At 32.0% G+C, this 14,588-nt stretch overlaps 1 protein-coding gene across 1 annotated transcript in view; it reads right to left on the bottom strand.

Annotated features, from left to right (window-relative positions):
- Positions 1-4,610: 4,610 nt before the first annotated feature.
- LOC114329754 (programmed cell death 6-interacting protein) overlaps positions 4,611-14,588 on the bottom strand; it is a 57,568-nt gene continuing 47,590 nt past the window's right edge. The window contains exons 11-15 of the mRNA XM_028278961.2: positions 12,979-13,310; positions 9,818-9,967; positions 7,177-7,315; positions 6,859-7,056; positions 4,611-5,296 (exon numbers count right to left, since the gene is read on the bottom strand). Of these exons, the coding sequence (XP_028134762.1) occupies positions 5,127-5,296; positions 6,859-7,056; positions 7,177-7,315; positions 9,818-9,967; positions 12,979-13,310 (989 nt within the window). The 3' untranslated portion in view covers positions 4,611-5,126. The remainder of the gene's footprint in view (positions 5,297-6,858; positions 7,057-7,176; positions 7,316-9,817; positions 9,968-12,978; positions 13,311-14,588) is intronic.

Below are 14,588 nucleotides of genomic sequence, written 5' to 3'. Positions count from 1 at the left end.
TTTCAATAGTAAACCTTCCTTCCTTTCCTTCAAAAACAGCATAAAACTACAATTTTAACAAACTGGTATATATTATTACAATGACATACGATAAATGTCATTAGAATATAAATATTTTTGACTTATTCCACGACGATGAGCTTGCCAAATACCCAAGTAGGTGGAGGCCAATAAACTAAAGAAGGAGAAGAAGAATATACCTAAATATAAGGTTGTGTCTAGGTATACGTTACCGTGTACGCAAATAAAAAAGTTAGAGTGTCAGTGATTTATTTTTTTAGTTGTTTAGTGTTTGTTTTTAAATTAACTACGGAGTGTGGACAATTATTTAGTTCTTTTAATGGGTTTAAGAACATTTTAAAACAGTACGAAAAAGATAAGAGACTATAAATTAATATATATTTTTTTAGTTATAAATGAAATAGTATGTATTACCGTAAAAGATTAAAATAAAAAGAAGACCTAAAGCTTTCACAATAATAATTAACTTGTTCTGAAGCTATTATCCTTGTGGCATTTTTGTAATCAACTATTCTAAATGGGAACTAAGCCACAATTTAACCAAAAATGATTTTATTAACGTTTCGACGTCTAAATCGGACGTCAAAATACAAAATATTATTAAATTAAACAAAAATGGTGTTGCTTAGTAAAAAATTTTGCTAATAATTTATTTAATCTGACTAATTTTTGTATTTTGACAATGACATCCGATTTGGACGTCGCGTCGAAACTTTAATAAAATCATTTTTTTAGTTAAATTATGGCTTATTTCAAATTTAGAATAGTTGATTATAATAATTAACTTACGTATAAAAATTATTTTAACAATATTTTTTACGTGTTATGTCAACTAAATACATATATTTATTTTGCTAACCTAAATATATACTTTAATATATACATTGATTTATTACAATTAAGTTTGAAACATCTGAATAGTTTTTTTTTCTTTTTTGGCTTGGACTATGGTCATTCAGTCAGTCTCCGTCAAAAGTAAATGTATTAAAGATATTGCCAATTAGTGAAACTTGGTTATTATAATATTATTACAATTTTTTACTTCTTATTTACCTACTCATTACAGCTAATGTACATACTATGTTAATAAATATAAATATATTATACTACTTAATGTTTATCAAGAACACATAGTGTATACATTTTACAAATAAAAATATTAATCTTAATATTAAAATAAATGCATTCTTTTTTGTATTTTATTTTAGTTTTTTTTGTTTTGTTTTGTTTTTTTTTTGTCACTACGATAGGATGTCAACCCGGTTCATCCCCGCGGAGGTTTAAATCCTCTTAGTGAGTTTTTCTTTAATTTTTTTATTTTATTTTTTTTAAGATTTTTTTTTAATTATTAATTTTTTTTATTTATTTTTTTTGTTTCATGTTTTTATTTTTTTTAATTTTTTTTTTTCTTTTTATTTTTTTATATTTTTTTAAACATATTTTACAAATACTTATAACTAATTACAATAATATTTTACTATCCGACAAGAAAGATACCAAACAGTCAAAAATTTTCTTTTTATTCAGTGACAGAATAAAGAGAATATTTACAGGGAGTGGGATGTTCTGGTCTATAATTCTTTTAATTAGGTGATTGGTTAGGTGTTTATGCTTTTTGCATTCAAAGAATATGTGGTTCAAGTCACTTTTAACCTCACATTCTTGACAAATATTCGAATCTAATATGTTTATTTTAAATAAATGTGCAGGATAACATGCATGTCCAAATCAAATTCTACTGATGGTGGATATGTATTTGCGAGGGAGGGTGAAATTCTTATACCAAGGTTTTTCTGGAATAATCGGTTGTATCAAACTGTATTGTGTTGTTGAAATGTTACAGTACCTTTCCCAGTGTGTTTTCCAGCTCTTCATCTGTTCAGTTCTTAAACAAGCAAAAGCATCTAGAATGCAGGGCTGATATTTGGTTACTGTTCCATGGATGAGGGAATTTTTAGCTAATTGGTCTACATATCTGAATAGTTCTGCTTCCCTTCCTTTAACAAATATTTTTCTATCAAACACACGCTAAACATATCAAAATAGCATGTACCAAAATATACAGTCACTGCGCACGCTAAATAATAACGTCACTGGCTTGATGAAGTTTAATTCGCGTGTACATACCTAACTTTTTTATTTGCGTACACGTTAGCGTGTACCTAGACACAGCGAAATATAACCATAATAATAACTATTTAATGTAAAACTATGTGACGTCACGGGTCGTTTGAACTATTTTATACCGCTGAAGACTTTAAATACGTATTTCTAAGTTATTACGAGTTTTTGAAGCGTGAAATTTTGGAAACCTCATTTTTAAACAAGACTGAACATTATTATGTAATAAAAAAAAATTGTGCAAGTTCCCTATTGTATTCAACTCACATTCAATTCTATGGGCTTGGGAAGTTGGAGAGTCCAATCGCGAATTTTCATGAGTCACGCATATCTCACGTTCACGCCCGAGGTTACTCACGCTTATCACCCGTCATGAATCCCGTTTTTTCACGCAACGCGCCCCAACACTATTTAGAACCTGTCTTCTCGTTTCTACAGGGTGATTGATTAGTGGGGTAAAGCTCAATAGATCCGCTATAGTAATAGATAGCAATAAAAGTTAATAACAAAAATTTTAGCCAACTTTGAGCTTCACATTGGAAAATTAGTTAGAATGTTACCCTATATTATATTTTAAATTCGAAATCCTGTTAACGTCTTCATCACAAAAATATAAAGGTTTGTTATGTTATACAGGGTATTTACAAAATTGTAACCAATTTTATATGAAAATCGTAACAAGTTCAACTCCCTGTATAAATATAAATAAGCACAACAGCAATGGTTTATTAATGCCATATTTTTTTATTTATTGTCAAAATTTTCAAAAATTACTGACATTGCTAATTTTCTTTATATCAAATACAGGGTGAGTCAAAACGCAAGTAAGTACATTATTTTCTCAGTAATTTTAAATGGAACACCCTGTATTTTATATCACTATTGGAAAGTACCATTACCGTTCTTTAATTTTTATATAACATTTCCTATGTCCAAATTTATTAGTTTTCGAGATATTTTCATTTTTCAGAGCAAATTATTTTAAGTGTCAAATTTTTCCAAATTTTAAGTAAGCCATGACTGAATTGACAATTGACGATTACTGATTATTATCAATATCCGGTAATAAATGTAACAATGTAGCAAATAAAGAAACAAAAATAATTTATTAGTAATACATTTTACAAAAAAAAAACACAACCACAACATGCAACATTTTTGAAACAATTAAAAACTACTTTTGTATGTAAATGTAACAAATTAATAAAGAAAATCATTTATTAGTAATAAATTTTACAAAAAAACACACAAAGACAAAATACAACATTTTGTGAAGACAATTTAACACTACTTTTGTATGTAAATGTAACAAATAAAGAACGAAAAATAATTTATCTGTAATACATTTTGCAAAAAAACATGTTTGAAAAAATTAAAAGCTACTTTTAATAAAATATTTTTAATACATAATTACATAAGGTGTTCAAAATTACCTCCAAACACATTTATGCACGCCTAAAAACGAGCATTGAATGAGCTACTTACACTACGAAGCATTTGTAAATTAACACATCAAAATACACTTTGTATTCTATTTTTCATCTCATCCCTTGTTGTTGGAGGTATTTTATAAACTTCATTATTCACGTAACCAATCCCAAAAAAATCAGTCCAGTTTATTAAATTCTGGTGATCTGGGTGGCCACGCTTCTCGTCCATTGAAAAATGAAAATATCTCGAAAATTAATAAATATAGACATAGGGAATGTTATCTAAAAATTAAAGTACGGTAATGGTACTTTTCAATTTTCAGTAGTGATGTAAAAAACAGGGTGTTCCATTTAAAATTACTGAGAAAATAATGTACTTGCGTTTTGTCTCAGTCTGTATTTGATATAAAGAAAAATAGCAATATCAATCATTTTTGAAAATTTTGACAATACATAAAAAATATGGCATCAATAAACCATTGCTGTTGTGCGTATTCTTATTTATATAGGTAGTCGAACTTGTTACGATTTTCATAGAAAATTGGTTATAACTTTGTAAATACCCTGTATAACATCACAAACCTTTATATTTTTGTGATGGAGAAGTTAACAGGATTTCGAATATAAAATAAAATATAGGGTGTTCCATTTAAAAAAACAGAAGTTTGGTCTGCCACTGTGTTATCAAACACCCTGTAACATTCTAACTAATTTTATAATGTGAAGCTTAAAGTTGGCTACAATTTTGTTCTTACCTTTTATCGCTATCTATTACTATAGCGGATCTATTAAGCTTTACCCCACTAATCAATCACCCTGTATACGCCTGCTCAGTTTAAGTAATAAGATTCCGAACTTTCTGTATAAATTTTGGCATTCTTATGCCAATTTTTCGTTACTTTCTTATTGTTTCCGCTTTATCATCTTATTCGAATGTTTAGTAGGTTTTATAGCGATGTACTTTCTTCTTATTTGAATATTTTATTCCCAAGGACGTCCATATCTGCTTTTTATTTAGATTGGAAGAAATACACAGTGTATGACATAAACTATATTCATTTATTAAAAAACATGATTTTAAAATAGAATAATGAAGAATATAATCAATTATAATAATATATCAATAATATACCACAATGTTAAAATAGAATACAATTTCAACCCTAATTCATTGAAAAATTACTGTATAAGCCAGGGTTTAAGCATTTTCCTTAAAAATAAAACTCGGCCATATCCAACGAGCCGAAAATGAATACAGAAATATAAAAACTAAAACTTATAAATGCTTTTCTAGAATCAGAAGACCTTTAAAAATATTATGTATACCAGCACTGCCAATTTCTAATACTAGTACTAAGAGAGAAAACTCTTTTTCAACAACTACTACAGTGTCCGTACAAAAATGTAATGCATAACAGTCGCGACCAAAAATCGAGTATTTATAGTTTCTGTTGGATATAACCGAGGTCTATCTTTTTTATAATCGATACAAGATCTGTTATTCACGTTGTGCAGTGCTATATGCTGGACTAGAAGCCATATTTAACACAGGATTTAACGCCAGTTGGGGTAGGTTCCTGGAGGATAAGCTCCAGGTGGGTAATTTCCTTGTTGTTGACCGTATCCGGGTTGTTGGCCAAACTGCTGTTGAGGGAATGGCGCTTGAGCAGCCTGTTGGATGTTCTGGTAACTGCCGGGTGGACCTTGTGGGAATTGATAAGAAGCTGAAAAAAAACCAATTTATTAATTAAAAAAATTACTGAAAATTTGTTGTTTTTAATCCTCGGAAGGTTAAAGGGCATCCCCCGTACCCGTAAGATAGGCAAAATAAACCCCCAGTACCCTCACTCCTGGAATTCAACTTTTTTTTTTCATTTTTTTACGTTTTGTATGATTAAAAAATAAGACAGTTCAATTTTAACCCACCATTCCAAACGTTCAAGCATGTTCAAACCGCCCAAAAACCATATTGTTGCGAGTGTTTACGGGGTTAATCGTATTTTTAAGATCGATACAACCTGAATAAATTAGTTAATTTTTTTACGTGTTTTATTTGATTAAAAAATAAGATAGTGCAATTTTATTCCACCACACCCCTCCCCATCTCCAAAAAGTTGCTTTTTGTTTCTATTTTTTAGGTAAATTTTTTTAGGAAAAATTTCAAAAAATTCACACGTATAGTTGAGGCTTTTACAAAACAGTTATACACCCGTAGGTTGAGTGCACCTAACCTCAAAATGTTTTTTTTTTTTCGAAACAAGTGTACCTATAACTCTTGAAGGTAGCGCATGTCTATTTTTCTATTATTTTGTGTATTTTATCAAAAACTAAATTTCTAATTTTACAGATTTTTCCGTAAGATGCGCCACCTTCAAAAACACTAAAAAAACTGCGATTTAGGGGTTTTTGGGAATTTTCCTTATTTTATAAATTTCAAGATAGATCAAATCAAGATTTTTTTTATAGGTTATATATAGTTTGAAATAACTGAGTCATTTGGAACATTCAAAAATTGAGCGAAATACCTTCAAACCCCCAAAAAATAACCCCAAAAAACGTCCACGTTTTTGCAGGTTAGAAAGTGTTTCTCCCATTTTTGAATGTCCCAAAGGACTCAGTTACTTCAAATTATACATAATCTATACAAAAGAAACTTTGATCTATTTTGAAGTCTTTATAGACCTATAGGAAAAATCCCCCAAAACCCTTGAAAACCAGTTTTTAGGGTTTTTAGGTTTTTGAAGGTGGCACAATTTACGGAAAAATCTGAAGAAATATAGAAATATAGTTTTTGATAAAATACATAAAATAAAAAAATTAAACACGCAGGCATCCTTAAAAAAGGTTTTTCGAAAAAAAATACATTTTGAGGTTATGTACACACTCGACCTAATGCTCTACAAAAAATAGACATATTTTTGTAAAAATCTCAACTATGCGTGTGAATTTTTTCAAATTTTTAAAAATAATTGCATCTCACCTAAAAAAAGATAAAACAAAAAATGACGATTTTGTTGGTGGGGTAGGGGTGAAGGGTTAAAATTGCGCTGAGCCTTACTTTTTTTAATCACATAGAACGTTACAAGATGAAAACAATAATTGAATTCTGGGACTGAGGGCATTTTGCCTATCTTAACGGGGGGTACTCTTTCGTTGACTTAATTACATGTCCAGTACATCCATACTTTTTTACGTTCATTGACTCGTATACGAGTATATAGTCGAGGTAGTGATAACCTCAGGATAGTATTAATATTAAATGAAGTACGAAGTATATCATACTTACATGGATAAGGCATGGTTCCATATGGATTGTAGCCTTGAGGCATTGGCGGAGGCACATACGTAGGATAAGGAGCGTTAGGTGTAGCTCCGTATGGTACCGGCATACCCTGACCTTGCACTGGATATGGCAGATATCCCGAGGCTTGAGACGGCTGTGATGGTGGTGCAGCTGGAGCTGGTTCGGCAGCCTTTGGTGGGTCTGAAAATTTAGAAGATTTCTCGTCAATATACACATTAAAAAAAAACAAATATATTATTACAAAATTAACATTTAAATAAATTTGTTTTTTTAATTTTTATTATTTAGAAAATACTGAACCTGTGTGATAGCTTGGTGTAGTAGGCTGTACGTGGGTTCCTCGGCTAGTTTCTTGAGTCAAATCTTTCAGTAGTTCTTCTTTTTCTGTTTTTCTGGCGAAGCAAAAGTCTGATACTTTATTTTGGAAGGTTACCAGCATCTAAAACACATAAAAAAATATTAAGTTTATTAAATTTGAAAAGAATACACAAACTTGTCCTGAAAATAGTTTCTTGTGGCATGTTTAACACAGATATTTGTTTAAGGGATTAACCCACAATTAATAGGGCACATTTTTGTTTTATTACATAATAATGTTCAGTTTCGTTTAAAAATAAGATTTTCAAAATTTCACGCCTCAAAACCTCATAATAACTTAAAAGTACAAATTTCAAATCGTCTATGTATTTAAATCATATCAAACGATCTAAAAAGCGCACGAACCCTTCCGACGTCATATCATCATATTTTGTATGACATTTCTAACGTTTCATTTAAAATTACATACAATTTGGTTTGGAATCTAACACAGTTTTTGAAGAGATAGAGTTAATAGAATTGTGTGTGTTTTTACTACGGAAAAAAAAAGTAAATACTATGAAAGTCTGGTTTAATGCCATTCTGTTAAATTAAAACCATTGAAACCCCCAAAAGTTGTTACAAAGTACATTAAAGACATTTTAGCTCATTCTCAAGGTCTTCATGATTGCGAAGCTAATTCTAATGTATCTGTTGTTTTAATGTAATATCTGTTGTCTGCTCAATAGTTTTTTTTTTTAATAAACTAAGTGTATTTTGAACAAAAAGAACACAGAGCTTTTGAATACAGAATGTATATACACTCACCGGCACAAAATTCCGCCACCCAAAATTTTTGATTTTGTTTAATAATGTATAACTTTATTATTTGTGCTCCGATTTTCAAGATTCTTGCACCAGTTTGTAGCTACATGTATTGATATCGTTTGGTATTATTTTGGTAACAAAAAAAATTTGCTTGCATGGCATTATACAGGGGTGAAAGGAAGCGTTGTACTTTCTCCCAACTTTAAAAAATTCTGTGGAAAAATGGAAGAGCTGATTTTGTTTCATAGTCCTATCATATCATCCCGGAGGCATCAATAAATTTTTTGTTTTTTGAAATAATATCTGAATATCTCTTTTCTTGTAAGAGCTGTACCATTTTTTGTAAATAAAACCACTGATTGACTCATAAAATAGAGGCTGGATTGATAAGATTAGAATGGCCCGCATGCAGCCCAGATATCAATCCTATTAAGTATTTATGGGACGAATTAAAAAAAGTTATTCGCCGTCATCCAAGGCCTCCAGCAAATTTGGTACAGCTATGGCCCTGTTAGTGGAATATCGGGCTATTCCCAGGCAAGGATAACACATCTTTATTCGATGCCAAACAGATTGTGAGCAGTCGTTGTTGCAAGAGGTGGACATACCCGCTATTCAATTGTTTTGTTTTGTTAATTTTAGTGGGCTTGATATTTTTAATTAAATAAGCCTTCAAAGCAGTGTTTTTACTTACAGCTCTTACAAAAAAAAAAGAGGTATTCGGATAATTCAAAAAATAGAACCTTAGTGATACCTCCAGGATAACACAAAATGAGTATGGAACGAAATTAGCCCTCCAATTTTTCCACAGAATTTCTTAGTCAGGAGAAAATACAACACTTCTATTCACCCCCGTATAATGCCATCTAGCAAACATTTTTTGTTACCGGAATAATAACAAACGACATCAATATATGTACCTACAAATGATGCATGAACCTTGAAAATTGGAGTACAAATAATAAAGTTAAAAATTGTCAAACTTAATCAAAAATTTTGAGTGGCGGAATTTTGTGCCGGTGAGTGTAGATGAAGTGATGTAGTGAGTGTAGAAATTTCCATCCTTTTGAAAATATATAGCCACCTGGTCACCATAAACATATTTACAATGGGTAAGTTATCAGATTGCCCTTTAGAAAAAACCTCTTCGGTCATTTTAAAAAAATTGTCCTAACCAAAACACTCAAATATTATAAAATATATAGTTCACAGTAGCTACCTAAAGGTTTATAAAACTGAAATACACCATAAAATGATTACAACAACTAAATGAATATAAAACGTAATGAATTAATGGCGCTGAGTTTAAACATTACAATGATATGACGTCACAACCAATAAGGGCGCATTTTGGGCTGGCCGCTATTTGAATTTGAATTTTCCCTCGATTTTAATCGTCTTTAGTGGCCAAAAGAAAGACAAAAACAACTTTTTCGTTGATATATATTTTAAATTATGTTTTGTTGTGATTCCTTTTCGAATAAAAAATTGTATGCAAGTCCCCTATTGTAATGATACGAAAATCATTTACAAAAAATTTTGAAATAAAAATTGTGACATTTAAGATCTTTAACCTATAGATCTTCTTCTTCTATTTTTGGATATATCTTTGAGGATACCCAACCTATAAATGTTTACGATTTGCGGTACAAATAAATTTCATAGCGATTTCTAAATTTAGAGCAGTATTATTTACAAAAGTCAGTTTGGTTAATTTCCGGAGATCTTGCCGGTCATTTCATAGTTCCTTCTACTTATCAGATACTCTCTTGTTGAGGTAAATGTATAAATGAATCCAAACATAAGCATATATTACCTGTGTCAGATCATTATAGAATTTGGTGCCTTCTTGTAAGTTGTTCAATAAATCCCTAAAAGCATCGTGAGCAGAGGCCAAAGAACACATCATCTGTTCTCTTCCACCAGCAGTAGAACCCCTCTCGGAGACGAATTGGGAGTGAGCTTGCTGAAAAAAATAAAAAAAAACTATTTAAAACCATTAAACTATTAAAAACCATTTAAACAAAGGAACAAATACAATGGTTAGGTAAAGAAAATTATCAAAACATACAAGATTGTGAGTATTGACCACTTTCTTTACCTAACCATAGCATTTATGGACTCACACTTGCAACCGTTGCATCATTTTAAAATAACAAATTATTTACATAATTTTTATATTATTCAGCCTTGTGATGAATCACCGAAGATATTTTTAACGTTTGCGTTAAAGTTAAGATAACTCTGACAGATAACTGTCTCGATAACTTTTAACGTAAATTCCGTGTGATGTATCATTCACCGTTATCAGATGAGTTATTTTCCAGACGTTATAAAGGAAGAAAATATTGAGTTGCCTTCCAAAGAGAACCTTATGTACAATCAGTACAAGTTGGAGCGAGAAAGATAATCATGAGAAGTAACTCACCCACTACCGATGACCGAAAAGCTGTTCGAGTTCGGTGGTGTAGGTATCATTAAAAGTAGATAGAAAGAACATTACTTAAAATCCCTCGATGTTTATAAATTTCAATTTATATCTCTTGATTTGATTTTTGTATAATTTTTAAAATTGTATTACCCTTCTATTTTCAAATTATTAGCTTTATTTTTCATTTTTAATTATTGTTTTAATTTTATTATTACCTACGTGTTTTTAATTATTATTTTAGGTATATTTTTTTGATATTTTTAATTTTGTGCTGCTTTATATTTGATATTAAAGTCAAAAGATAAACCTAACCTTACAAATCCTTACATAACTACGAAGTTATCTCATACCTTTGTATGGTGGTGGTTCCTCATCATCTGGACCATCTCAGATGGTTGGGGGTTGGTTACCCCCTACGATAGGGGTTGATGAAGTAAACAATACTTACGGTATATTCATTTATTCACAATTCGGAGTAACTACGGTAAAAAGTTGGTGGCTAATGTATGTTCACCCTCTGGGGTCTCAAATATCAATGATGAGTCTTTACGCAATGAATTTAGAATGTAGAATGTGGAATTCCCTGTGTATGTTTTGTATATATAAAAGTGAAAGTGTTTTGTATTATAAATGCCGAATCAGCTTGATTATAAATAAAGAATAATATGTGACACTGAAAAGCTGACGCTTGCAGTATCGATAACTGATACACTTGTGGAGTAATCTGGGTCAATCATGTGTATGAAAACAAAGCGTGTTTGTTTACCAAGGACATTTAAATATTAAAAGAAAGTGTCTTGCTCTTAATAGGATGCTTACTAACAGATGCTGTGAATCCCAATACATTAAAACAACACAACACTTTAAAATAGGAGATCTAGTCCTGGTAAAAAGGGAAGGTAAGTGGAGGGACGCCGGTGTTCAACATTCCTCCATGGAGAGTTTGGAGTAGTTCCAATGTCTCTTTCCAGCGTTTTGCACTTGCAGTAAGTTCAATGTGTCGCTAAGCCTTCGATAGCTAAGAGGAGAACTTTTAATGAACCGTAAGATGCTGTAATTCTGGCCTGTTGAATTGTTAATGTAAATAAAACACTTTCTATTTTGCTATGACTGTAATGAAGTTGAAAAGGGCAAGAAATAGAATTTTACATGTGAACAATTGAGTTAACAACTTATCCGTGAAAGACGCCACTACACATATATTTACACTTTGTACCGGCTTTTTGCTAATTGCGGCGTGAAGAATTCTCTTCGAAAAAGCGTAAATGAAAAGAGGTTTTTGCGTACGTTCTTAATGAGTGTTGATAGTTGACTGACTGTTGAACCCCGCTCTTTCATCCCGTTAACAAATATTTCCGTTGGGTGCTTTGGGTGAAAGAGGGGGCGGAGATTAACATTCTTGGAAGCTTTCACTGCGTAATGGAATTATTTTATGGTTGTTACAGAGGCGGCGCGGAAATTTGTTGTTGGTGAAATAGAATTTATTTTGGGTGGAGAATACAGTTCTCCAACAGTAAGTTTGATAGTCTTTATGTAGGCCCTTTCACAATAACAGAGGTAAATAACGTTAATTGTAAGATCAGAATGGAAAACAATAAAATCAGGGAAATACATAAGAATAGATTATATGCTTACAATCCGAGAACACAGTGAGTGACAAGTGAAACGGGAACAATGTTGATAACGAACATTTTTCTTTGTATTTAATTGTTAGTTATAGGAAATAAAAATTTAATTTGTATTGATTAAAACGCAGTAATCAGTTGGTGGTACTATCTGAAAATTTTCTTCCTTTTCCGTAGTCAGAAAATTTTGAGGGAAGGGGAAGATGTATTGGGATTCACAGCATCTGTTAGTAAGCATCCTATTAAGAGCAAGACACTTTCTTTTAATATTTAAATGTCCTTGGTAAACAAACACGCTTTGTTTTCATACACATGATTGACCCAGATTACTCCACAAGTGTATCAGTTATCGATACTGCAAGCGTCAGCTTTTCAGTGTCACATATTATTCTTTATTTATAATCAAGCTGATTCGGCATTTATAATACAAAACACTTTCACTTTTATATATACAAAACATAGACAGGGAATTCCACATTCTACATTCTAAATTCATTGCGTAAAGACTCATCATTGATATTTGACACCCCAGAGGGTGAACATACATTAGCCACCAACTCTTTACCGTAGTTACTCCGAATTGTGAATAAATGAATATACCGTAAGTAGTGTTTACTTCATCAACCCCTATCGTAGGGGGTAACCAACCCCCAACCATCCGAGATGGTCCAGATGATGAGGAACCACCATACCTTCACGTTTAAGGTCGCGTTATAAAGTGACAGTTGATACATCAGATAACTCAAGAACTGTCAAGAAATAACGCAAGTAGTTAAGTTAAATATGATACATCACACCAATTCGACGATTATAACTTAACTACAGGATAACTTTACTGTATATTTAACGTGAGTGATTCATCACAGGGCTGATGTGGTTTGAAATTGACTTTTTAACATTAAAATTCTTCCAAAGACTCACCTGTATTCTTTGGACCAAAGATCCTTGCTTCTCGATACTTTCTGCGACTTGCTTTTGTAGAGGACCGTAGATCTTGCCTAAATTCTCAAAAGAAATAGCTGCCTCATTGATGACGCCTTCTTTAGCGAGAGCACCGAGGAAGGCATCTTTCATATCGGTCGTGGGACTCTTCAGCTCAGCCTCAATGGCTTCTCTTTCGGCCTTAATTGTGTCCACCTCTTCCATTAATCCCCTTAAAGTTTCAACGGCAGAGGAATTTCCAACGCTTCCACCGGTTCCACTGGGCAATGCACTCTGTATTGCCCCTGGGCCATTACTTAACAGTTCCATACCTAAAAAATGAAAAAGGTTATTTACTTCATTAATGAAATCACTTTCTTGGTATGTTTCGTTTTGCTCTCTCACTATATTGTTAATTCTATATCATTCATCACTCAATTGTGCTTGACTCTATTTTGACTCTCCCATTCTATTTTTCCGTATCATTACTCTATGATTACTCTACTATGGTCCTTCTCAGAAGCATTTTTCAGTACGTCACAAGTGACCGAAGAAAAAGGTAAGTCCGTGATAGAGTCCTTTTCGTGAGCATTTTTCAGTGCGTCACAGTTTTTCGATTTCTTTCTAACGCATTAAATTGTATATGACAGAAAAAAAGGCACGTCTGTGATTGCAGACATTTATGACATTTATTCTAGTTATGGGCCATTCCACGAACATACGCCTGTTTTGGATTACTTCGACAACGAATATTTTACTGTGCAACATAAGAAGTACGAAAGTAAATGGCGCTAATAATTATTCCAATAAACAACAATGTAATTTGCAATTTACTTTCGTTCTTCTTATTTTGCACAGTAAAATATTCATTGTCGAAGTAATCCAAAACAGGCGTATGTTCGTGGAATAGGGTATTTTCTAGTTTTTCTAGTTATTCTAGTTATTCTAGGAGAGAGTAATTGATAGACGGATACGTGAAGAGACCGACATATCCGAGAATCAATTTGGCTTTATGTAGGGCAGATCAACAACAGACGCAATTTTCATTATAAGGCAGTTGATGGAAAAATACAGGAGTAAAGAAACAAAAGCTCATATGGTATTCATTGATCTTGAGAAAGCATATGATTCCTCGAAAGCATATGATACGAGTTCCTCGAGAGATTCTGTGGTGGGCACTCAATAAGAAAGGAGTCCCTGGTGCATATGTAAAGACTGTGAGGGATATGTATCAGGAAGTAACGACTAGTGTTAGGACAGGTGTGGGAGAGACTGATAAATTTCATGTGAAAGGATTGCACCAAGGCTCGGTGGTTAGTCCGTATTTATTCTCATTAGTTTTGGACCAGATAACAGCGAAGCTACAGGGTAATATTCCATGGTGCTTAATGTATGCTGATGATGTCGTGTTAGTAGGAAATCGTGAAAGAGACTTAGAACAAAAACTGGAACAGTGGACACGAGCTCTGGAGGAAAAAGGTTTAATACTTAGTAGGACAAAAACAGAGTATTTGGAATGTTCATTTAAAGATGGAGTTACTACAAATAAAATGGTATCTTTGGATGGTGAACTGATTGTAAAAAGCAATAGTTTTAAGTACCTGGGATCG

Source organism: Diabrotica virgifera, chromosome 1 (assembly GCF_917563875.1).
Source record: "Diabrotica virgifera virgifera chromosome 1, PGI_DIABVI_V3a".
Classification (NCBI taxonomy): Eukaryota; Metazoa; Arthropoda; class Insecta; order Coleoptera; family Chrysomelidae; genus Diabrotica; species Diabrotica virgifera.
The sequence above is the reverse complement of the archived record's forward strand: the minus strand, read 5'-3'. Positions and strand labels throughout refer to the sequence as shown.